At 50.8% G+C, this 17,678-nt stretch overlaps 1 protein-coding gene across 4 annotated transcripts in view; it reads left to right on the plus strand.

The window, feature by feature from the left end:
- The first annotated feature begins 818 nt into the window (after window positions 1–818).
- Window positions 819–17,678, plus strand: part of ASTN2 (astrotactin 2) — an 894,395-nt gene continuing 877,535 nt past the window's right edge. For 3 of the 4 annotated variants that reach the window (XM_027616418.2, XM_027616419.2, XM_027616420.2), the window contains exon 1: window positions 819–1,301. In XM_027616418.2, coding sequence (XP_027472219.2) covers window positions 863–1,301 — 439 coding nt within the window. In that variant the 5' untranslated portion in view covers window positions 819–862. The remainder of the gene's footprint in view (window positions 1,302–17,678) is intronic. The other variant, XM_027616421.1, reaches the window with a different exon arrangement.

Here is a 17,678-nt window from a genome sequence, read left to right on the forward strand (position 1 = left end):
GCTCCAAGCTCGGAGTTGGGATCCAAAATACAAGCGGGAGAGTGGGCGGGCTTGCAGGGCGGCAGCTAGGGGGCCAGAGCTTCCTGGCCAGAGTCAATTTGGGGGCTAGAGCGTGGAGTGTGACACCACTCAGTCTGTAAGCATTTAATGCAACCGCGGAGGCCTGGGTGGGGGGAGAGAGGTGGGATCCTGGTGTTGGGGGATTGAATACGTGAGTTGTGGGCAAGTGGGTGAGGAGGGGGCTCTGAGATCCTAAGGACTTATTTCAGGGACGAGAAAAGGGTACAGGACTTGCTATTGAGCTTGTGGGGAGGGAGACAAAGTTAAGTCTTGGCCATCAAGAGGCGCCCCCAACCCCCAGGAGGGCGGGGCTTGGAGCCCGGCAGCGCGAAGGCGCGCCCCCAGGTGCAGCCCGAGGAGGGTTGAGCCAGGGGTGGGGTGAAGCTGGGCGAGTAGGGTTGAGCCTGGAGGAATTAGAGGAGGCGCGAGGGGTCCTTAAGTCTTGAGAATTTGGAGAGGGTAGTGTGGTGAGGGTGGTATTGGGGGATCCTGGGAAAGGAGAGGGGCCGACTGGGATTTGCACGAGGCCGGGCGGAGCCTCCGGAACGCCCGGGGTCTGCGGGGGGGAGCCAGGGAGGGGGGCAGGCGGCGGGGCCCCGGGAGGCGGCGCGGGGGGGCGGTCCAGGGCCGATCGGGAGGCGGAGCCGGGAGCTGGGGGCTGCTGGCGAGCGGCTCCCACGGCTCCTTAGCTCCGGCGTCCTGGTTAGCTCCGGCGTCCGCCGCCGCCGCCGCCGCCGCTTCCTCTTCTTCCTCCTCCTTCACCGCCGCCGCCGCCGCTCGCAGCACCGCAGCCCCTCCCGCCATGGCCGCCGCCGGCGCCCGGCGCAGCCCCGGCCCCAGCTCGGGGCTCCGGGGGCGGCGGAGGCTCGGCTTCCACCCGGCGCCGCCGCCGCTGCTGCTGCTGTTCCTGTTGCTGCTGCCGCCCTGGCCACTGCTGGCCGGCGCCACCGCCGCCGCCTCGCGGGAGCCCGACAGCCCATGCCGGCTCAAGACCGTCACGGTGTCCACGCTGCCCGCCCTGCGGGAGAGCGACATCGGCTGGAGCGGCGCCCGCGCCGGGGCCGGGGCCGGGGCCGGGGCTGGGACCGGGGCCGGAGCCGCCGCCGCGTCCCCGGGCTCCGCCGGCTCCGCGGGCACCGCCGCCGAGTCGCGCCTCCTGCTCTTTGTGCGTAACGAGCTGCCGGGGCGCATCGCGGTGCAAGACGACCTGGACAACACCGAGCTGCCCTTCTTCACCCTGGGTAAGGCTGGGCGCCGGCACACGCGGGATCTCTTGGAGCCGGGAGCCCCTAAGTGAAACCCTACGGGTGGGGGCGCCCTGGGGATCCCCGCCCCGGGCTGCCCCGAGCGGGGTTGGGAGAGGGCAGTCGAGGGGCCCGGAAGGCGTACAGGTGGTTGGAAAGCAGTATGGGCAGGAGGTCCCCAAGAGCGCTTGGCGGGAGCTCGGGGGCGTGCCAACACTCCCGCAGTGGGGACCCGGCCCCCCATCTCTCAGACCAGGCGTTGAGCTCTGCAGTGATCCGTCCCCGACGCCGGAAAACCCAGATGGCTGAGTGTGCTCGAGCTGGGGCCCCGGGTGGTCCAGCCGCCCGCGGCTGCTCGGGGCACTGTCACTGGCCGCCCGCGGTTACCGCCCCCTCACTCTCGCCTCGGACTTGGAGGGTCCGCTCTTCCCCATAGATTTCCTGAAGATTCGGAGTGGAGAAGCTCCGTGTGGCATCACCCAACCCGCATAAACTCGGTCTCCGTGTGGGTTGCGTGACCTTGGCCAAGTCGCTTCCCCTCTCTGGGCCTCAGTTTTGGCCATCTGTGAAATGGGGCTGGGGAGGATTGAGTGATTTTTGAGGAGTGGGCTTCTGAGCCCGAGGTCTCCACTTCCAGATTCTCTACTTCTCTCCCCCACCCTCCTTGTCGCAGTTGCATTTCTGCCCCCTCCCAGGGGAGAGCGGGTTTGTCCTCGCAGCTCACTCACTGGGCTAATAATAATAACTTAAAGGCGACAACACGGAAGCGAAGAGGGAAAGGGTGGGGGTGGGGTGGGGGCTCAAATGGAAAAGTTAATCGGAAAGTTCGCCAGCAGCTTGCTACCTGCTGGTTCCCAGCACCAATCCCGGAGGAGTCGGCCCTTGCGAGGAGCTGTGGGAAGCGCGGCTGATTTCCCACCCCGGTAATTGATAGCTTAATTATCTCGGAGAGCGTTTACAAAAATGCTCCCCCTTAGCTCTCCCGCGCTCGCGGATCGCTCGCTCCCCTCCCCTTCTGGGGGCGCAGGGCGCGATTGGTTGTCGGAGTCTGGCCAACAACAGCGCCTGGAAGGCGCCGGGGCTCGCCCGGAGACTCCCGAGCTCTTCTTCCCGGGATCCGTGCCTTTTCGGGATCCCGCTCGGCTCCGGCATCTCGCGGGTGAGGCGCCTTCGGGATCCCGGCTTGAACCTCCGAGGTTAACTCTTTGCTTGCCTGAGAAGCCCCAAAGACTAATCAATAGACTAGAAGCCTTTCTCCGGGGAGCCATAATATTTTTTAATGTATTTTTGTGACCCTCGTCCCCCTTGCCTTTCACGCTGGCCGCCTCCGGCGATTTGAGGGAGTGCCAGGCCCGCTTTGTGGTCGCAGCTTCTGGCCCCGGGGCTCTCCCCAGCTGGCTGTAACCTGAGCTAGCTGAGCTTTCCGGGAGGCCCGGCGGGAGAGCGCCTCGCAGGTTCCCTGGGGACTTCCCGCGGCGGCGCGTCTGGCGTGCGACACACACATGCACACACACACCACTAGCTCTTCCCACGTGCACCTGTGGACCTCCCCATTTCCCAGGAAGGGGATGAGGGTGGAGATGGGGTTCCTTAGGGCGAAAGGCTAACCTTAGGCTCGGGTCTAACTCCTACCGCCTCCTTTCAGGGAAGGGTCCTTCCGGAGCCACGAAGGGTTCCCTTTGAAACCACTTCCAGTTCCACCCTTCCTCTTCCACCCGCGTGATCTCTCTACTCCGGGGTGTCCTGAGAGGTCAGGAGTGGGAATCTTCCTAAACGGCTGTTCAAATAAGGGCATAAAGGGGGACATTCTTGGGTATGGCAGGACTTGGGAGCTAGGACCCCCAGAGCATTCCAATTCCCCGAGGATGTGGAGGGCCGGGTCCAGTTGGCTATAGGAGTCGCCTGAAGCTGACAATCTCTGCCTTTTTAAACTTTGGCTTTCAAGAGGGAGTGGGTGCCTGGGAGCTGGGGCAAGCTGAGTGGAGAGCTGAGTGAGGAGCTGGAAGTCTTGAATCCCCCGGGGCTCCAGCTTCGGCTGGAGAGTCCCCTGGCGCCCTCCACTTGGAGCCTTCCGCCTTCTCTGACGCACAGCAGCTGAGCCTGGCGGCTGGGGACTGCCTGCTGAGGAGTGGGGGGTTGCTGTCCCCCTTGGCAGCTCTGAGCCCTTTGGAAGCGTGTAGGGAATTGTGTCCCGCCTCCTTCTTCTCCCCCCAGCGCCCTGGACTGGCAGCTCAAGGCGCTCCCTCCAGGGATTTGGCTAGCGAGGTAGTCACCAGATGGCCGAGTATAGCAGGAGCTGTGTAGGGAGACGTGGGTTTTTTATTTGTGTTGGTCTTCCACTGTTTGCACGTAAACATGGAGTGCACAATGAGCTCTGGGAGGGCCAGGCTGGCTGCAAAGGAGGGCCCGTGTGTGGGGTGGGGTGGGGTGGGGGGGTACTATGAGTCATTTTTGGCCTTATCTTTCCCAAGGTCCCAGGGTAGCTGCATCCCATCATTTCATCCCCAGACCTTTGAAACAGCCTTGCCTAGTGTTTGTCTCCGGTGTGTTGAGCGAGTCTTTCACTACTTCCTGGACAGTTCAAGGGGTTTGGAGATGGCACGCGCCGCGGTTGCCTATGCAGTCCGTAAATGCCAAATCCTGCCAATAATGTGGTGTGTGGAGACACCACTAGGGGGTGATAGTGTCTGCCAAAGCCCTCGGGCCATGCTTTGGGTTGTGGACCCAGAGTTGGTGGTTTGAAAATGTCCCTGGCAGTAAAGGGGGGGTGGGGTGGGGGTGGTGGTGAACAGACACATAAAAGATAGAATTCCGTTTTACTGTCAGTCTAGTTGGGGGACCTCAAGGTTGTTCTGCATACGTTGCCTACCATCCGCATTCACCAAAGACACCTGCATACCTGGCCCTATCTCCCTCTATTCTGCCTCTCTTGTTTGAGTTATTGGCTCTATTATTGATAATGCCTGCTCATATTTCTCCTCTCCCATCATGTTCCAGCCTGCTTTATGTAGTTGGAAGTTACACCAGAGCTGAAATTTTCCCCAAGTTTCGGTGTCTGGGTCTCTTTTTAGATTATAAGTCAATGGCACTGACAAAGTGAATTTCCTTTAAAGTGATCAAGGGATACCAAATAGTTACTGAATCTTTAATGAGGTGCTAAGAGGTTTACTCTTGCCTTTTATTATTAATTCACATAAAATATATGAAGTGGGCATTTCTGTTCTTCCCATTGTACAGATTAAGGAATCATTTTTGGAGAAGTCAGATGCCTAGTTCAAGGTCACACGGTGGGGAAATGGCAGACCTGGTGCTGGAATCTCGTTCTACCAGATATCTGTTCTTGGTAGTTGCGTATTGGCAAATAACTATGCATTGGTATACATATGGTTACATTTAGGTAGGGCATGGGTGCGGGGTCCTGGAGAGAAATACACCAATCATCAACATGACGAGAACATTTCTCAAAGGAACTTCAGCTACACTCGGGTGCTAAAATATGAGAGTCTGAAAGTAAGGCATGACCTTCGATGACCCTGACAGCTCAAAGTTCCATGACTCATGGGATGTCAGGGGGCATTCTATGTCATGGTGCCAATGAGTGATGGAGATTACACATTCTGTCACATCAGGGAGGGGGCACATCTCTGTAGATTCAGAGAAGGCTGGGGAAACTTCCAAAAAGGAAAAAAAAAATTTGAATGATGCCTTAGGAGGATAGGGTGGCGGAGAGGTTAGAGGCTCCAGTGCAGTTTGGGAATTTCGTGTTGGTTAGGATCTGGAAATCTCAGCTGTGGCCCACTGTGACCTTGAACAAGTCATTTATCCCCAGAGCTTCAGTTCTTTGTGCTGTAATGTGAGTGGGTAGAGAAGCCCTAAAATAATCCTTCGGTGTAGAGATTCTATGAACTTGAAGTGACCTGATGCACTCTGTTACTCTGACTAGCTCCTCTTGCTTCTGTCTCCTTCCTTTTGCTGGTAACACAGGGTATTGGGAAGGCCTGATTGAAAAGAAAGAATTTGTGCAGGAGCAACTGCTGGTACAGGGCTTCAGAGGTGAACCTGCACATCACTCAGTCCTCATTTGCCCCCAGGCAGCCCTGGAGTCTGCTTGTGGATTTAGCTTTCATGCCCACAGGTAGGGAAATGGCATCCTTCTTCCTGCGCATGACCTTGACCGGGCTGGACTGTTTACCACCAGCCTTGATTTAGCAAAAGGGGGAAAAAAGAGATAAAAATGGAGTAAGCACTCATTGTCAACATTTCTTTCTTTTTTTTTTAAAAAAAGATTTTATTTATTTAACAGAGAGAGACACAGTGAGAGAGGGAACATAAGCAGGGGGGAGTGGGAGAGGGAGAAGCAGGCTCCCCACGAAGCACTGAGCCCGATGTGGGGCTCGATCCCAGGACCCTGGGATCATGACCTGAGCCAAAGGCAGATGCCTAACAACTGAGCCATCCGGGCACCCTCTCTTTTCTTTCTAAATTACCTTGGCATATATATCCCACGGTTAAGGCGTGTGCTGTGTATTTCGGGGAGGGCACACGGAGAAGGATAGCCCATCCAGTAGTATGTCTCCGTGCATTTGGATGAGTAGATCTGTAGATCTGGTCTGCAAAGATACCTTAAAATACAAACAAAAATGGAGACCAAAAGAGAAAAGCCTCCAGAAGGAATGAGGATTTAGGCACCAAATCAGAAGGGTTGCGATAGGCAGGGAGTTTAGTCTAGGAAGGACAATTCAGAAAGGGCGGGAGCAGCTGCCTAGGAATGTCAACGGGGAATAGGGGAATTGCTTTTTTCTGTCTGGTTCAAAAGGTGCAAATGCTAGGGGGATGAGTTCAGCCCCCACAGGGGTTTGGTTCCCAGGGAGCCGTCCAGGACTCAGCATCCTGACCCCTAATGATTATAGGATTTGTGTTGGAGGAAGGCTTCCAACAGAGACTACACAGCTATCTGGCAGGCATTTGGAGAAAGAGCCCAAGCCCTGGGAGACAGTGAGGCTATTTGCCCTTTTTGGTTTCTGGCTTGATTCTGAAGGTTGATGCCAGTGATGAACAGGGAGAAAAAAAACAACAACCAGATACAGATAGTAGTAATGTGGGTCTTCTCTAGGGATTTCTGACCAGAGAATATTCGTTAAAACCAATCCCAGTGTTCTTTTCTGTATGGGCCAGAGAGAGAGAAAGAGAGATTGTAGGGTGGATAAGAGAGAGAATTTGGTATCTTCAAACAAAGCTAGGTTTAAAGATATATATGTTATTTTCTCAGTTGGGCACCAGGTCCCTTATCACTAAATAAAGTAGTTGAGTGGCACTTAGACTTCGAGGTCCCATCGTGCTGTGATGGTCCAGGTTTTGGGGATATTGTAAATAAGGGTCCTAGTCAGGGGGGTGTTCATCGGTCTCTGATCTGAGTCTTCCTCTTTCCACTCCCTTCCCTTACCCAACCCCAGCCTTTCGCCAGCTCAAACCTGATGATATATATTTAAGAATCAGGGCAGACAGAGATGTATTGTTTGCCCTCAGGAAGTACTGAGTTACTGAGGGGGCAGTGGGGCAGGGAGAGAGGTGGATTCCTTTCGGCCATGTTACGGAGGCTCAAGTTCGGTCAAGGCCAGCCAGATTGGCTGTTTCTGGGGGTCAGTGACACCAGCTGAGATAGCACAGCTCTGCAGGCTTGGGTGTGACCCAGAGCTTGATGTTTTCCTGAATTGGGCCCTCAGGCTGCAAGAGCGTTCTATAATTTTAATTTACAGCAGGTTCAGCAGGTTTGAAATGGCCTCTGGCAAGCAAAATCTCCTGCTTCTCACTTCCTTGCTTTGCTGTAAATTTGGCCTTGGCTGCCCTAGGACGGTGTAAACATGGGGGCTTCAGGGAGAGAAGGATGGGGAAGTGACAGTGACTTCTTTGGGTGAAGTCATGAAACTTTGACCATGACAATCAGTGGCTGATGGGCTCACCACCTCACAACATCTCAGAGCACACAGTATTTTTTATGGGAACATGGGGGCCCAGACTGGGGAAGAAACTTACTTGAGAACCAGCAGTTCAGACTTGAACCCAGTGGTCCTGGATCCCACTCTGTGCTTCTTTCCATTACCCTGGACCTCGAATACTTGGCTCTGGGTTTAAATACATCCCAGTGTCTGAAACTGGGCTGATCATCATCAAGTGCACCACTCTCTCCTCTCCCTGCAACAAAAACAAACCAAACCCCCTCCCCAAAAAACCTAAAATCTATGGAAAAAAAAATCCCAGGGAAACGGAATTTGTTCTCCTGCCCAAGTACCCAGCTGGTTGGCTCCCATCTCTCCTGAGAACCGGAGCTGATAGGTTTTTGTTCTGGGGGAGGAAGCCTCATCGCTTTTTACTCCAGCTGCCTTTGGGGGTGAGCAGAAGAAGCCTGCTCTTTTCCAGGAAAGGAACGAAATTCGGATTTAACCTTGACGTGGAGCAGCATTCCGGGGATGCTTTCTTTGCAGAGCTCATGCTTTCCCAAGTTCTCTCACTGACCAGCTAGTGGCAACAGAAGATTAACTATAGTGAGAGAGAGAGCGAGAGCGAGAGCGAGAGCGAGAGCGAGAGAGAGAGAGAGAGAGAGAGAGAGGGAGAGAGTGTGTGTGTGTGTGTGTGTGAGAGCTGGTCTCTCTCCCTCCCAGCAGAGCTTGCAGCCTTTCTGCCCTAGAAGGAGGCAGGCAGCCGGGCTTGGCCTGGCCTCCTCTCCTCTCCATTGCTAGCGCTTAAGTTTCTCTGGCTCTCTGGTGCTGTCTGTAGCTCTCCTGGACGGCAGCCCCCATAAAGACTTCCCTTTGGATTGGAAGGGGGATGCTTGGTGACTACACAACGTGAGACTCGGGACTGAGACCTCTGTAGCTTCCCTGCTGGCGGGCTAGAACGCGCAAGCAGCCCCGTCGGTGAGTCCAACATTGACGAGGCTGCTGCAGGCTATGCCCTGTCTGGGTTTTCACCTGAAGGAGAACCATGACTCCAGCCCCATTGTCAAAGCCCCTGGCAGGCTCAGACCTTAATGTTTCTCTCAACTACAATTTTAGCAGTCAACTCAATGGCCTGTTCACCTCCACTCTTATCCTGTCTACTCTACCATCCGTACTTGCAGGCAGAGTGATATCATTAAAAGCCCAGATCTGATCATGGCTGTTCTCTCCTAAAGCACTTCACTGGTTCCTCACAGTTCTTAGTATGGAGTTCAAGCTTCTTATTGTGGTCCAAGTCCAAGATCAGACTCTGCCCAGAGTGCCCTGTCGTAAGAACCCTCCGTTTTGGTTTGGTAGCTTTGTTCCACCACTCCCCTGGGAAGATTCCTTCTTACCTTTCAAGACTGAATTTGTTTTTTTCTTTTTTAAGGAATTTATTTAAGAGAGAGAGAATGAGCAGTGAGGAGGGGCAGAGAGAGAGGGAGAAGCAGACTTCCTGCTGAGCAGGGAGGACCCCAGGATCATGGCCTGAGCACAAGGCAGCCGCTTAACCTCCTGAGCGACCCAGGCATCCCTCAAGACTGAATTTAAATGTCACCTTATCTTTGCAGCCTTTCCTGACCTCCCACTGGAGTTGCACACTTGAGCCTTGGCACCCACTATCAATATAAAGGAAGACTCTAACCATGACTAGGCCCTTAAGTGAGCACCTACAGTGTGCTAAGCACTGTCCCAGGTGCTTAGGATATAACAGAGAACAAAAGATAGAGAGATTCTTGTATTCAGATAGCTCATTCGTAGAAGTGAGTGAGTGTGTGGATGGGTGGGTGGTAAGCAGAGGATAATAACAATGCACATGATAAATAAGAAAATTATGTAGTATGTGAGGATGTGATAAATTGTATGAATAAAAGAAAATTAAATACAAGGGAAATTTTGGAAATGAGATGGGTTTTCATATTAAGTAGAGCAGAGCGAGAGGGGATTGTTGAGAGTGAGGGGTTAGAACCAAGACTTGAAGGTAATGAAAGAGTTAGCCAAGCAGGTATCTTGGAGAAGAGCATTCCAGGCAGAGAACTACCCTGGAGCACATCTGGAATGCCCAAGGCCAGTGCCTCCAGAGTGGAGCGAGCAGGGGGAGGCAGCACAGGACAGGGGAGGACGTGGGGAGGCACCCAGGGCCATACGGACTGCCTGGGGTTTTTGCTTTCACCGTGAGTGGAGAGCCAGGCAGGATTTTAAGCAAAAGAGTATCAACATCTAACTTATGCTTGGAAAGACTTACTTTGGCTTCTCTGGACAGGAGCAAAGATGGAAGCAGGCAGGTCTGTTCAGGGATGATGGTGGCTTGGCCCACAGCGAGAGTCCCTACTGGGCAAACCTGGAGAGGTGCTGGAATTCCACTCATCCATCTTAACATCTGAACTGGAACACCACCTCTTCCATAGAGTTTTCCCTCTTCTGAGCTCCCATAGTCATTCCTTCTACCTTCTCCTAGCTCCCTGTTATTCTGGGGGTGTCGATAGGATGAGGAATGTGGTCAGTTTGATTGGAGGAAAGTGTGCTGGGTTTAGGGAAGACCTCCTCTTGAGAATCATGAAAGCCAGATAAGGGATTGGAACCTTTGCATGGCGGCAAACAGAGAGGCATTGAATGTTGTGGGGAAGACGATACACCATGGTTTGGGGATCACCCAATGTAATAATCTAGGGCATTCTCAAAACAGAACCCTTCCATGTAAAGATGGGGAAATCGAGGTCACGTAGCAAGGCAGTGATGAAGCAAAAACCAGATCTCAGTCTACTGACTCCTGGTCCTGTTGTCTTCCTCCCACTTTGGGGAAGGGCAGCTGGGCCACCAGGGCGGAGGGGGGGGACCTGGTGTTCCAGACGGTATCATTCTGGCATGGCGGAGGCTCTGAGAACGTCTGTTGGACATTTACTGTGCCCCCAGGTGTCACACTGGTACGGCTGCTATCTCGTTTTGTCCTCTCCACGGTGCTGAAAGACCGGATTCACCCCATGTTTTAGGTGAGCTGTGAGGCTCAGAGAAATTAAGGAATATGCCCAAGACAGACAGCTGTTACGTGGCTGGGCTGGGTCCAAACCCGGGTCTGCCTGGTTCTAAACCCTGTGCTCTCTCGCCTCCCAGGCTGCACAGGACTAGGAGTGCTCCTGAGTTTTCATCTCTTCAACAACCTCTCTTACTTTTTTCTCTTCCTGTTCTCATTACCAAGGAGTTGCAGGCATTTCTTTATTGGAACTTCAGGTGTGACAGCCTCACAGCCCCAAGGGACTGAGCACCTTGTTTCTTCGCTGTCAGGAGCTGACTCAGCATCTCCCCAGGCCCTTTGGCTCCGTGCCACTTTGCCAAGAGAGCACCAGGCCTTGTCTCATTTTCTTTAGATGCCACTCATTATCGCTGGACTACTAGACAAGCAAATACCTACACTTCTGTGCCTTCATGACTCCCCTCTTTCCCTCCTTCCTCCTCCCCTCTTTCCTTACTCCTCTCCCTTCTTCCTTTTCTACTCTTCTTCCCCCAGGGCTTAGGGAATTCCCTCCTTATGCTGGGCACAGTGTCATACTGGGGAAACCTGTTATCTAGTCCTTTTAGGCACATGGGAAAGCTCTACCTTCTCTTTCTAGAAATTGACTGGGAATCCGTTGTCAGACCCACAGTCCCCTTTTGACCAGGTGCACTTCCTTGGCACTCTTCCTCTCCACCCCAAGTTGAATTTTGTCCACCTAGTGCTTCTTCTTCTTCTTTTTTTTTTTTTAAGATTTTATTTATTTATTTGAGAGAGCATGAGCAAGAGAAAGCACAGGAGCTGGGGAGAGGGGCAGAGGGAGAGGGAGAAGCAGACTCCCTGCTAAGCTGGGAGCCCAATGCGGGGCTCAATCCCAGGACCCTGAGATCATGACCTGAGCTGAAGGCAGACAGTTAACCCCCTGAGCCACCCAGGTGCCCCACCACCTAGCGCATCTTAGCAGCGTCGTGCAGTTTTTATGTTCCCTCATTGAGAATGGAAGTTACATGACGTTATCTATACATATGGGACATATATAATAATAGATATCTTTAGATATATTAGAATACTGTAAAAATCCAGTGTATCCTTTTCCTAGAATACTAGAACCAGGTAAAATAAAGCCTCTGAGATCCAGCCCAACTCCCTCATTTACCGAGCAAAGAGAAGTACATTTTCCAAGGTCCCAGAGCGAATGCAGAGCAAAATCCAGGCTCCAGCCCAGTTCCTCTGACTGGGAGGCAGTGTGCTAGAGGGTGGGGGTGGGGTGGGGGGACATGTGCCAGCTCTAAAGACCCCAATCCCCCCAGATCAAGTCCTGGACGCACTACTTCTTCACTACAGTGACATCTGTAGGCCACCTCCCCGAGCCTGTTGCTCATTGGTAAAGTGAAGACGAGATAATAATCACTTCTCTGGGTTGCTGTGATCATTATTTTTGGAGAGCACTCCATAAACTAGATTTTCGTCAGTGCCTAGTATCGTGCTCAGTCTGTACTGACACTGAGCCTCTGACCCTCACAGAGCCGGTGTGTGCCAAGCACCAGAGCACAGCATCTGGAGGGGTTTTTGCTCTATGCCTCTTAGCCACCTGGAATCCTTTTTTGGAAGGAGGTAGAGATATGAATAAATAATGAATGCAAACTCCTTTTTCCTTCCCCCTCCCACTCCAGCAGGCTTTGCTTACACCTCTCCCTGTCCACCCTTCTCCCTCCAGTGAGGCAAGAAAGGATGAAATTGACCATTGATCTCTGCTCCTTCTCCAGAAGCAGGGGGAAAGCCGGGAACTCCAGGGTTGTCTGAGGACAGCTTGGACGGAGAGGCTCTTAGAGCCGAAGTCTGAGGCAGGTGGGTGTCGGAGGAGGCAGTCGGGGCAGAATGTTCTTCCTTCTGGTGGTGGCTGGCTGACAAAGCCTTGCTCTCAAGCACCGGGGAAAGTCACGAGTGGCTTTGCAAGCAGCCGAAAAGGGAAGGAACATTTCCATTAGCAGAATCAGCAGTGAAGAGATTTCCAGTCACAGTAATAGCTGCATTTGGTGGAATCATTTCAGTAGGGACTGTGGGTGGAGGACAGAGGGGGGTGGGTGACAAGGAAAGTCACGGAGACGGCTGGTCTACCTGCACTGCGCTGAGAGCCAGTGCCCAAGGAGAAACAGGTGCCAGACGCAGAATGACTGGGAGTTGGGCTAGTGGTTGTGCGAACATTCCGGACCTTCCACATCCCTCCAAATGCACAGAGCTCCCTCCTCAGGAGTCGCCACGGGAGGCTTCACGCTTACACTTACACTGCCTTTGCTCTGATTACTTGGATTATTCTTTTCAAGATTTCAGAGCCAGGAGCAACTTCCTAGGCTCTTGGGATTTGTAGGAGGGAAAATTCCTAGATTATTTAGCCCAGTTTTCCCTATGGTTAACTACTCACTGGAATCACTTTGGAATCCAGTCTCTTGCTCCTAGCCTCACTGAGGCAGCCAGAGGGGCCTGGGAATCTATATCTTAACAGTGGTACCAATTCCTTAGTATGTCTCTCAAGGACCTGCATCAGTGGCCCCTGGATACCTCTTCAGCTTCACCTCCTGACATTCCCCGTGGCACTTGATGGTCTAGCCTCACTGACAACTTGCAGATTTCTGAGGGTGCCAGGAACATTCCCCCCACCTGACCTGGGAGTGGAAACGCTATTCTCTCTGTGTACAATGCTTTTCCTGTCCCTGATTCACCTGGCCAACGCCTAGCCTTAACTCCGCTATTACCTCCTCTGAGTAATCTGCTCTCTCCTCCAAGGCTTAGATAGAGATTTTTCCCCCCAAAAATGCTCATACCCCCCTCTTAGGGTTGCCATACTTTGTGAATAAAAATAGGAACAAAAAATAAAATACAGGATGCCCAGTTAAACTTGAATTTCAGACAACGCATACTTGCTTAGTAGAATTATGTCCCATGTAGTATTTGGGATATAGTTTTATTTAAGATGACTCTCTGATCATCAGAAATTCAAATTTAACTGGGCATCCTGTATTTTATCTGGCAAGCTCCAGGGACGCTGTGTTTCTCTGTCTCCTGTAAGGGATCACACCGCCACTGCGTGATTAGCTCCCCAAACCTCTTCCCACATTTCTCCCATCTCAGGAGATCAGACTTCCATCCTGCCAGTTACTCAAGCGAAGGAGTCATCCCTGAAATTTCCTTTCTCTCTTTATTTTTTTTTTTTTTTAAGATTTTATTTATTTATTCATGAGAGACAGAGAGACAGAGAGAGAGGCAGAGGGAGAAGCAGGCTCCCAAGGAGCAGGAAGCTCGATGCGGGACTCGATCCCAGGACCCTGGGGTCATGACCTGAGCTGAAGGCAGATGCTTGACCATCTGAGCCACCCAGGCGCCCTGAAATTTCCTTTCTCTTGCCCCTCATTCTCTCTTTCAGCCAACCTTATTGGTTTTACTCCTAAAATGACTCTTAGTATGATTCACCTATAATCTCCTACTGCCATAATCTTTGTCCTAGCCGCCATCGTTGCTCACGTGGGCTGTGATATCCGTCTCTTGTCTTCCTGCTGCATCTCTGTCCCCATCCTTTATACTACACGGCATTCAGCACATGGGCCCACCCCAGCTTGCTGCCTGCTTTTGTACAGCCTGTGAGCCTATTTATTTATTTATTTAAAGAGATGAAAAGAATCCAAAGGAAAATAACCTTTTGTGATACGTGACAATTACCTGGAATTCAGACATTGGTATCCATAAATAAAGATTTATTGGAACACGGCCACGCTCATCCACGGGCGTATGCATTGTCTCTGGTTGCTTTTGCTTTACAACAGCATAGCTGTTGTAGCAACAATGAGTATCTGGCCCACAAAGCTTAAAATATTTACTAACTGTCCCTTTATAGAAAACGTTTGCCAACCTTGGTATATTCAGTAGCCAGAGTGATCTTTTCCCCAGAAAAGGAAGTTAGATCTCATCTCTCTTTGCTATGTAAAACCTTTAATTGTTTCTCATTTCTCCTAAAAACAAATCTTAATTCCTGTTCAGAGTCTAGAAAATCCTAAAAAGTTTGCCACCTTCTCTGAGTTCATCTTGCATTTTCTCCTTTGCTCTCAAAACTGAAATATCACCTCCTCCGAGAAGTCTTCCCTGACCAAAGTAGCACCCTGGTCCGCCCTCCCTTCATAGTTTACTGTTCCATTCATTTTGAAAAACCTTTATGTCATGGCTCATCTCTTAGGACCGTGCCTTGTTTATCCCTTTACTCCCTGAACCACGTAGCACAGGACACTGCATGTGGTAGGTGCTGAGTGGATATTTTCTGACCAAATGAAGGAGCATGGACAACTGTAGGAGTGATAGTCGGTGAACAGCTCCTTAAGGGGTACCTGCCTCATTGGGGTTTTCTGTTGCTTATCGGCGAGATTGTTATGAGGATTTCAACAACTAAAGTGTGTAGAGCATGTTGAGCAATGCCTGCCACTCAGCACATGCTATCTAGGTGTTTGTTAAATAAACACCTTTTGTTAAATAACATTTTGTTATTTATAATAACAAAATAATAACAAAATAACATTTTGTTAAATAAACAAAAATAAATAGCCCTGCACCCTAACCCCTGGGACCTTCCCCTTCCCCACTTTTTTTGTTGTTGGTGGGATTTAAGGCAATTCAAAGGAAGTCTTGTGAGTAAAGACCTCATGGAACCCAGGAGGCAGGTGTGATCTGGTGGCCAGGACTATGAACCAGGAGTCTTAGGTTTGGTCTTGGTTCTGCTGGGTGTTGGTTGTTCCGTCCCTTCCATATTTTGGGCTTCCCTCCGTTTCTAATGTGATGAGATTGAACCCTGTGATCCCTGAGGTTTTTCTCAGCCCCTTCAGCTCAGCAGGAGCCCAGGAGGGAGAGAAGGGCTCCCTCAAGGAGTTTCTGAGGCTGGAAGCTGCTGCAGCAGGATAAAGCCTCTCTCCCCTTCTTCCTCCCTCTCTGCATCCTTCCTGGGGCCTCTGAAGATCAAACCCTCGCTCTGAATTCAGGTGCAACTCAAATTTTCCAGCCCAGTCTCACACTAATTTGTTAGGGAACCTTCTTCAGTTACCTTCTGTCTAGTCTCCCCAGGGATGGAGACCGGAGAAGCTGATGGCCCAAAGTAACCAATTACTTGTTTGCCAATAGCCGGACTCCACCTGTCCCTCCCTCCCTTCTTTTCTCTCTCAACTTTATTCTCAGGGCCTTGCTGAAGCACTTCTCCTTGCTGCAAAGGCCTCTAGGGAAGGTCCCCCCTTTCCCCTGGCTCCCTGCTACCAGCCCCAGAATAGAAAACCATCCCACCCCCAAGAGGGACAGCCAATGGGAAGGCTGGTGGCTGAGAAAGGACAGAGCTGCAAACCTTGGAAAACCGAAAATCGGTTTTGCAAGTCTGCTAAATCCCAAATTGTGCTGGATTGGGAGGCAAATGCCTTGATTCTAGTCCTGGGTCTGCCATTCCCTGGCTAGATGACCTCAAATAAATGACAGTTCCCCTTTGGGCCTCAGATAAGATGGAGGAATATTATCCAAGCCAGCTCTCCTTCGAGAAGTTGGGGAAGATTGGGCTGCAAGAGAGGAAAAACCTTCCAGTCTCGTCCACTACCTGGATCCTAGGTGCCTAGAGCCATGCCCATCGCATAGTAGGCCCTCAGTAAATACTGGTTGAATGAAGTCAAGAATAAATGGAAAATTAGGTGTGATCAAACATTGCTCATCCAGAACTTAATCACTGCTTTAGATCACTCCTCAAATGCAGTGCCTTCAGCCTCTTATCAACTGGAGTTTGCAGGAGAGATGAATTCTATTTGCATTTTCTAGATAAAACCCATTCACCTAAAACTCAAGGTTCACCTTAAGCTCCCCTTGCCTGGAGCTAAGCCCCTCAGTCATTATTCAGTGATCTTTCTGTCCCAGTCTGTGTGCCCAGTCCCTGGGGGCACAGAAATGCAAGGGGTTCACAGTTATGGGGATAATACCATTTGCACTTTGTGATTTAAAGAAAAAAAAAGAAGCCTCCTTTTCATGGGTGTTTTTAGTGTCTCCATATTACAGATGAAGACATGGCCATTCAGAGAGATCAAGTCAGTTGTGCAAGGTCACATAGTAAATGGGATTAGCTGTATTTATTTTTAGAAGGAATCTTTGTATCACTGTCACAAATGGAACACCAGAATTACTTGCTATAAATAGAAGATAGCCTGTAAAAAGTAAGTATGTAACTATTAAAGGAAATATATATATATAGTTACATATGTGCCCAAAGAGATATATGTATATATGTATATGTTTACATACCACCTAAATTTATCTCTCATACCATACTTTGGGAACACATTGATCCAGCCCACCACTGAGACAAAGATACTCATTTAAAATTTAAATTTTGCCCATTTAATTGTCAGATTTCCTCTAATATATACATTTGAAAAATACCTTTCCTGCCTCATAGCTACCACTTTCCTACTCATCTTTTTTTTTTTTTTTTTTTTTTATCAGAGAGGGAGACAGAGAAAGAGGGTGGGAGGGTGGGGAGAGGAGGGGCAGAGGGAGAGAGAAAATCTCAAGTAGGCTCCACGCCCCCTGTCAGGCTTCATCCCGCAGCCCTGAGATCATGACCTGAGCCAACATCAAGAGTCGGATGCTCAACCGACTGAGCCACCCAGGTGCTCCTACTACTAGCCATCTTTTAAGATCCAGCTTGAATGTATCTTTGGTCCTTCCAAGATGCCTCCCCTGGCATCCCCCAGAACACTTCTCTCCCAGGCCCTTGGTATATTCATTGCGGTTCTTGTTTTCATGGAAATATTGTGATTGGTTAATGGTCTGCCTCTCTTGCTAGTCTTCCTAAACACCTTGTCTGTTTCATATCTGTAACTCTTGAAGCTAGTTAATGCATGCTTATTGAATTTTAACTTAATTTTAACAAAGAGAACACAAGCTTGTTGTAACAAATGCAAACAATTCAGGAATATTATAAAGGAAAAAGTGAACGTCTCCTCCCTACCCAGTCTCATTTCCCAAAAGTAATCATGACAATCTGCTGGGATCCTTGTGGAATGTGGAATAACTATGCACCCAAACAGCCACCTTTGGGTGGACAGAGAGAAGTGACTTGTCCAGCATCTCTCTGCAAGTTTCTTACAGGCCGCTCAGGGATACTAACACTGAAATTGTCATTTCATTAGGGTGTTGTTTTTTTCAAACTGGGTACCATGATAAATCAGGGGAATAGGAATCACTTTGGGCTTCAGCGAAAGAGATGGTCCCCTTTTATTTGCCTGCAACACTGAAGCCCATTTCACTGGAACAAAAGATTCCACAACTTGAAAGAATGTTCTATAAGCACAGTGCTATGCGTAGATCACGCCATCAACTTCTATGCCCCATGTACAATATATT

This window comes from Zalophus californianus, chromosome 13 (assembly GCF_009762305.2).
Source record: "Zalophus californianus isolate mZalCal1 chromosome 13, mZalCal1.pri.v2, whole genome shotgun sequence".
NCBI classification, from domain to species: Eukaryota; Metazoa; Chordata; class Mammalia; order Carnivora; family Otariidae; genus Zalophus; species Zalophus californianus.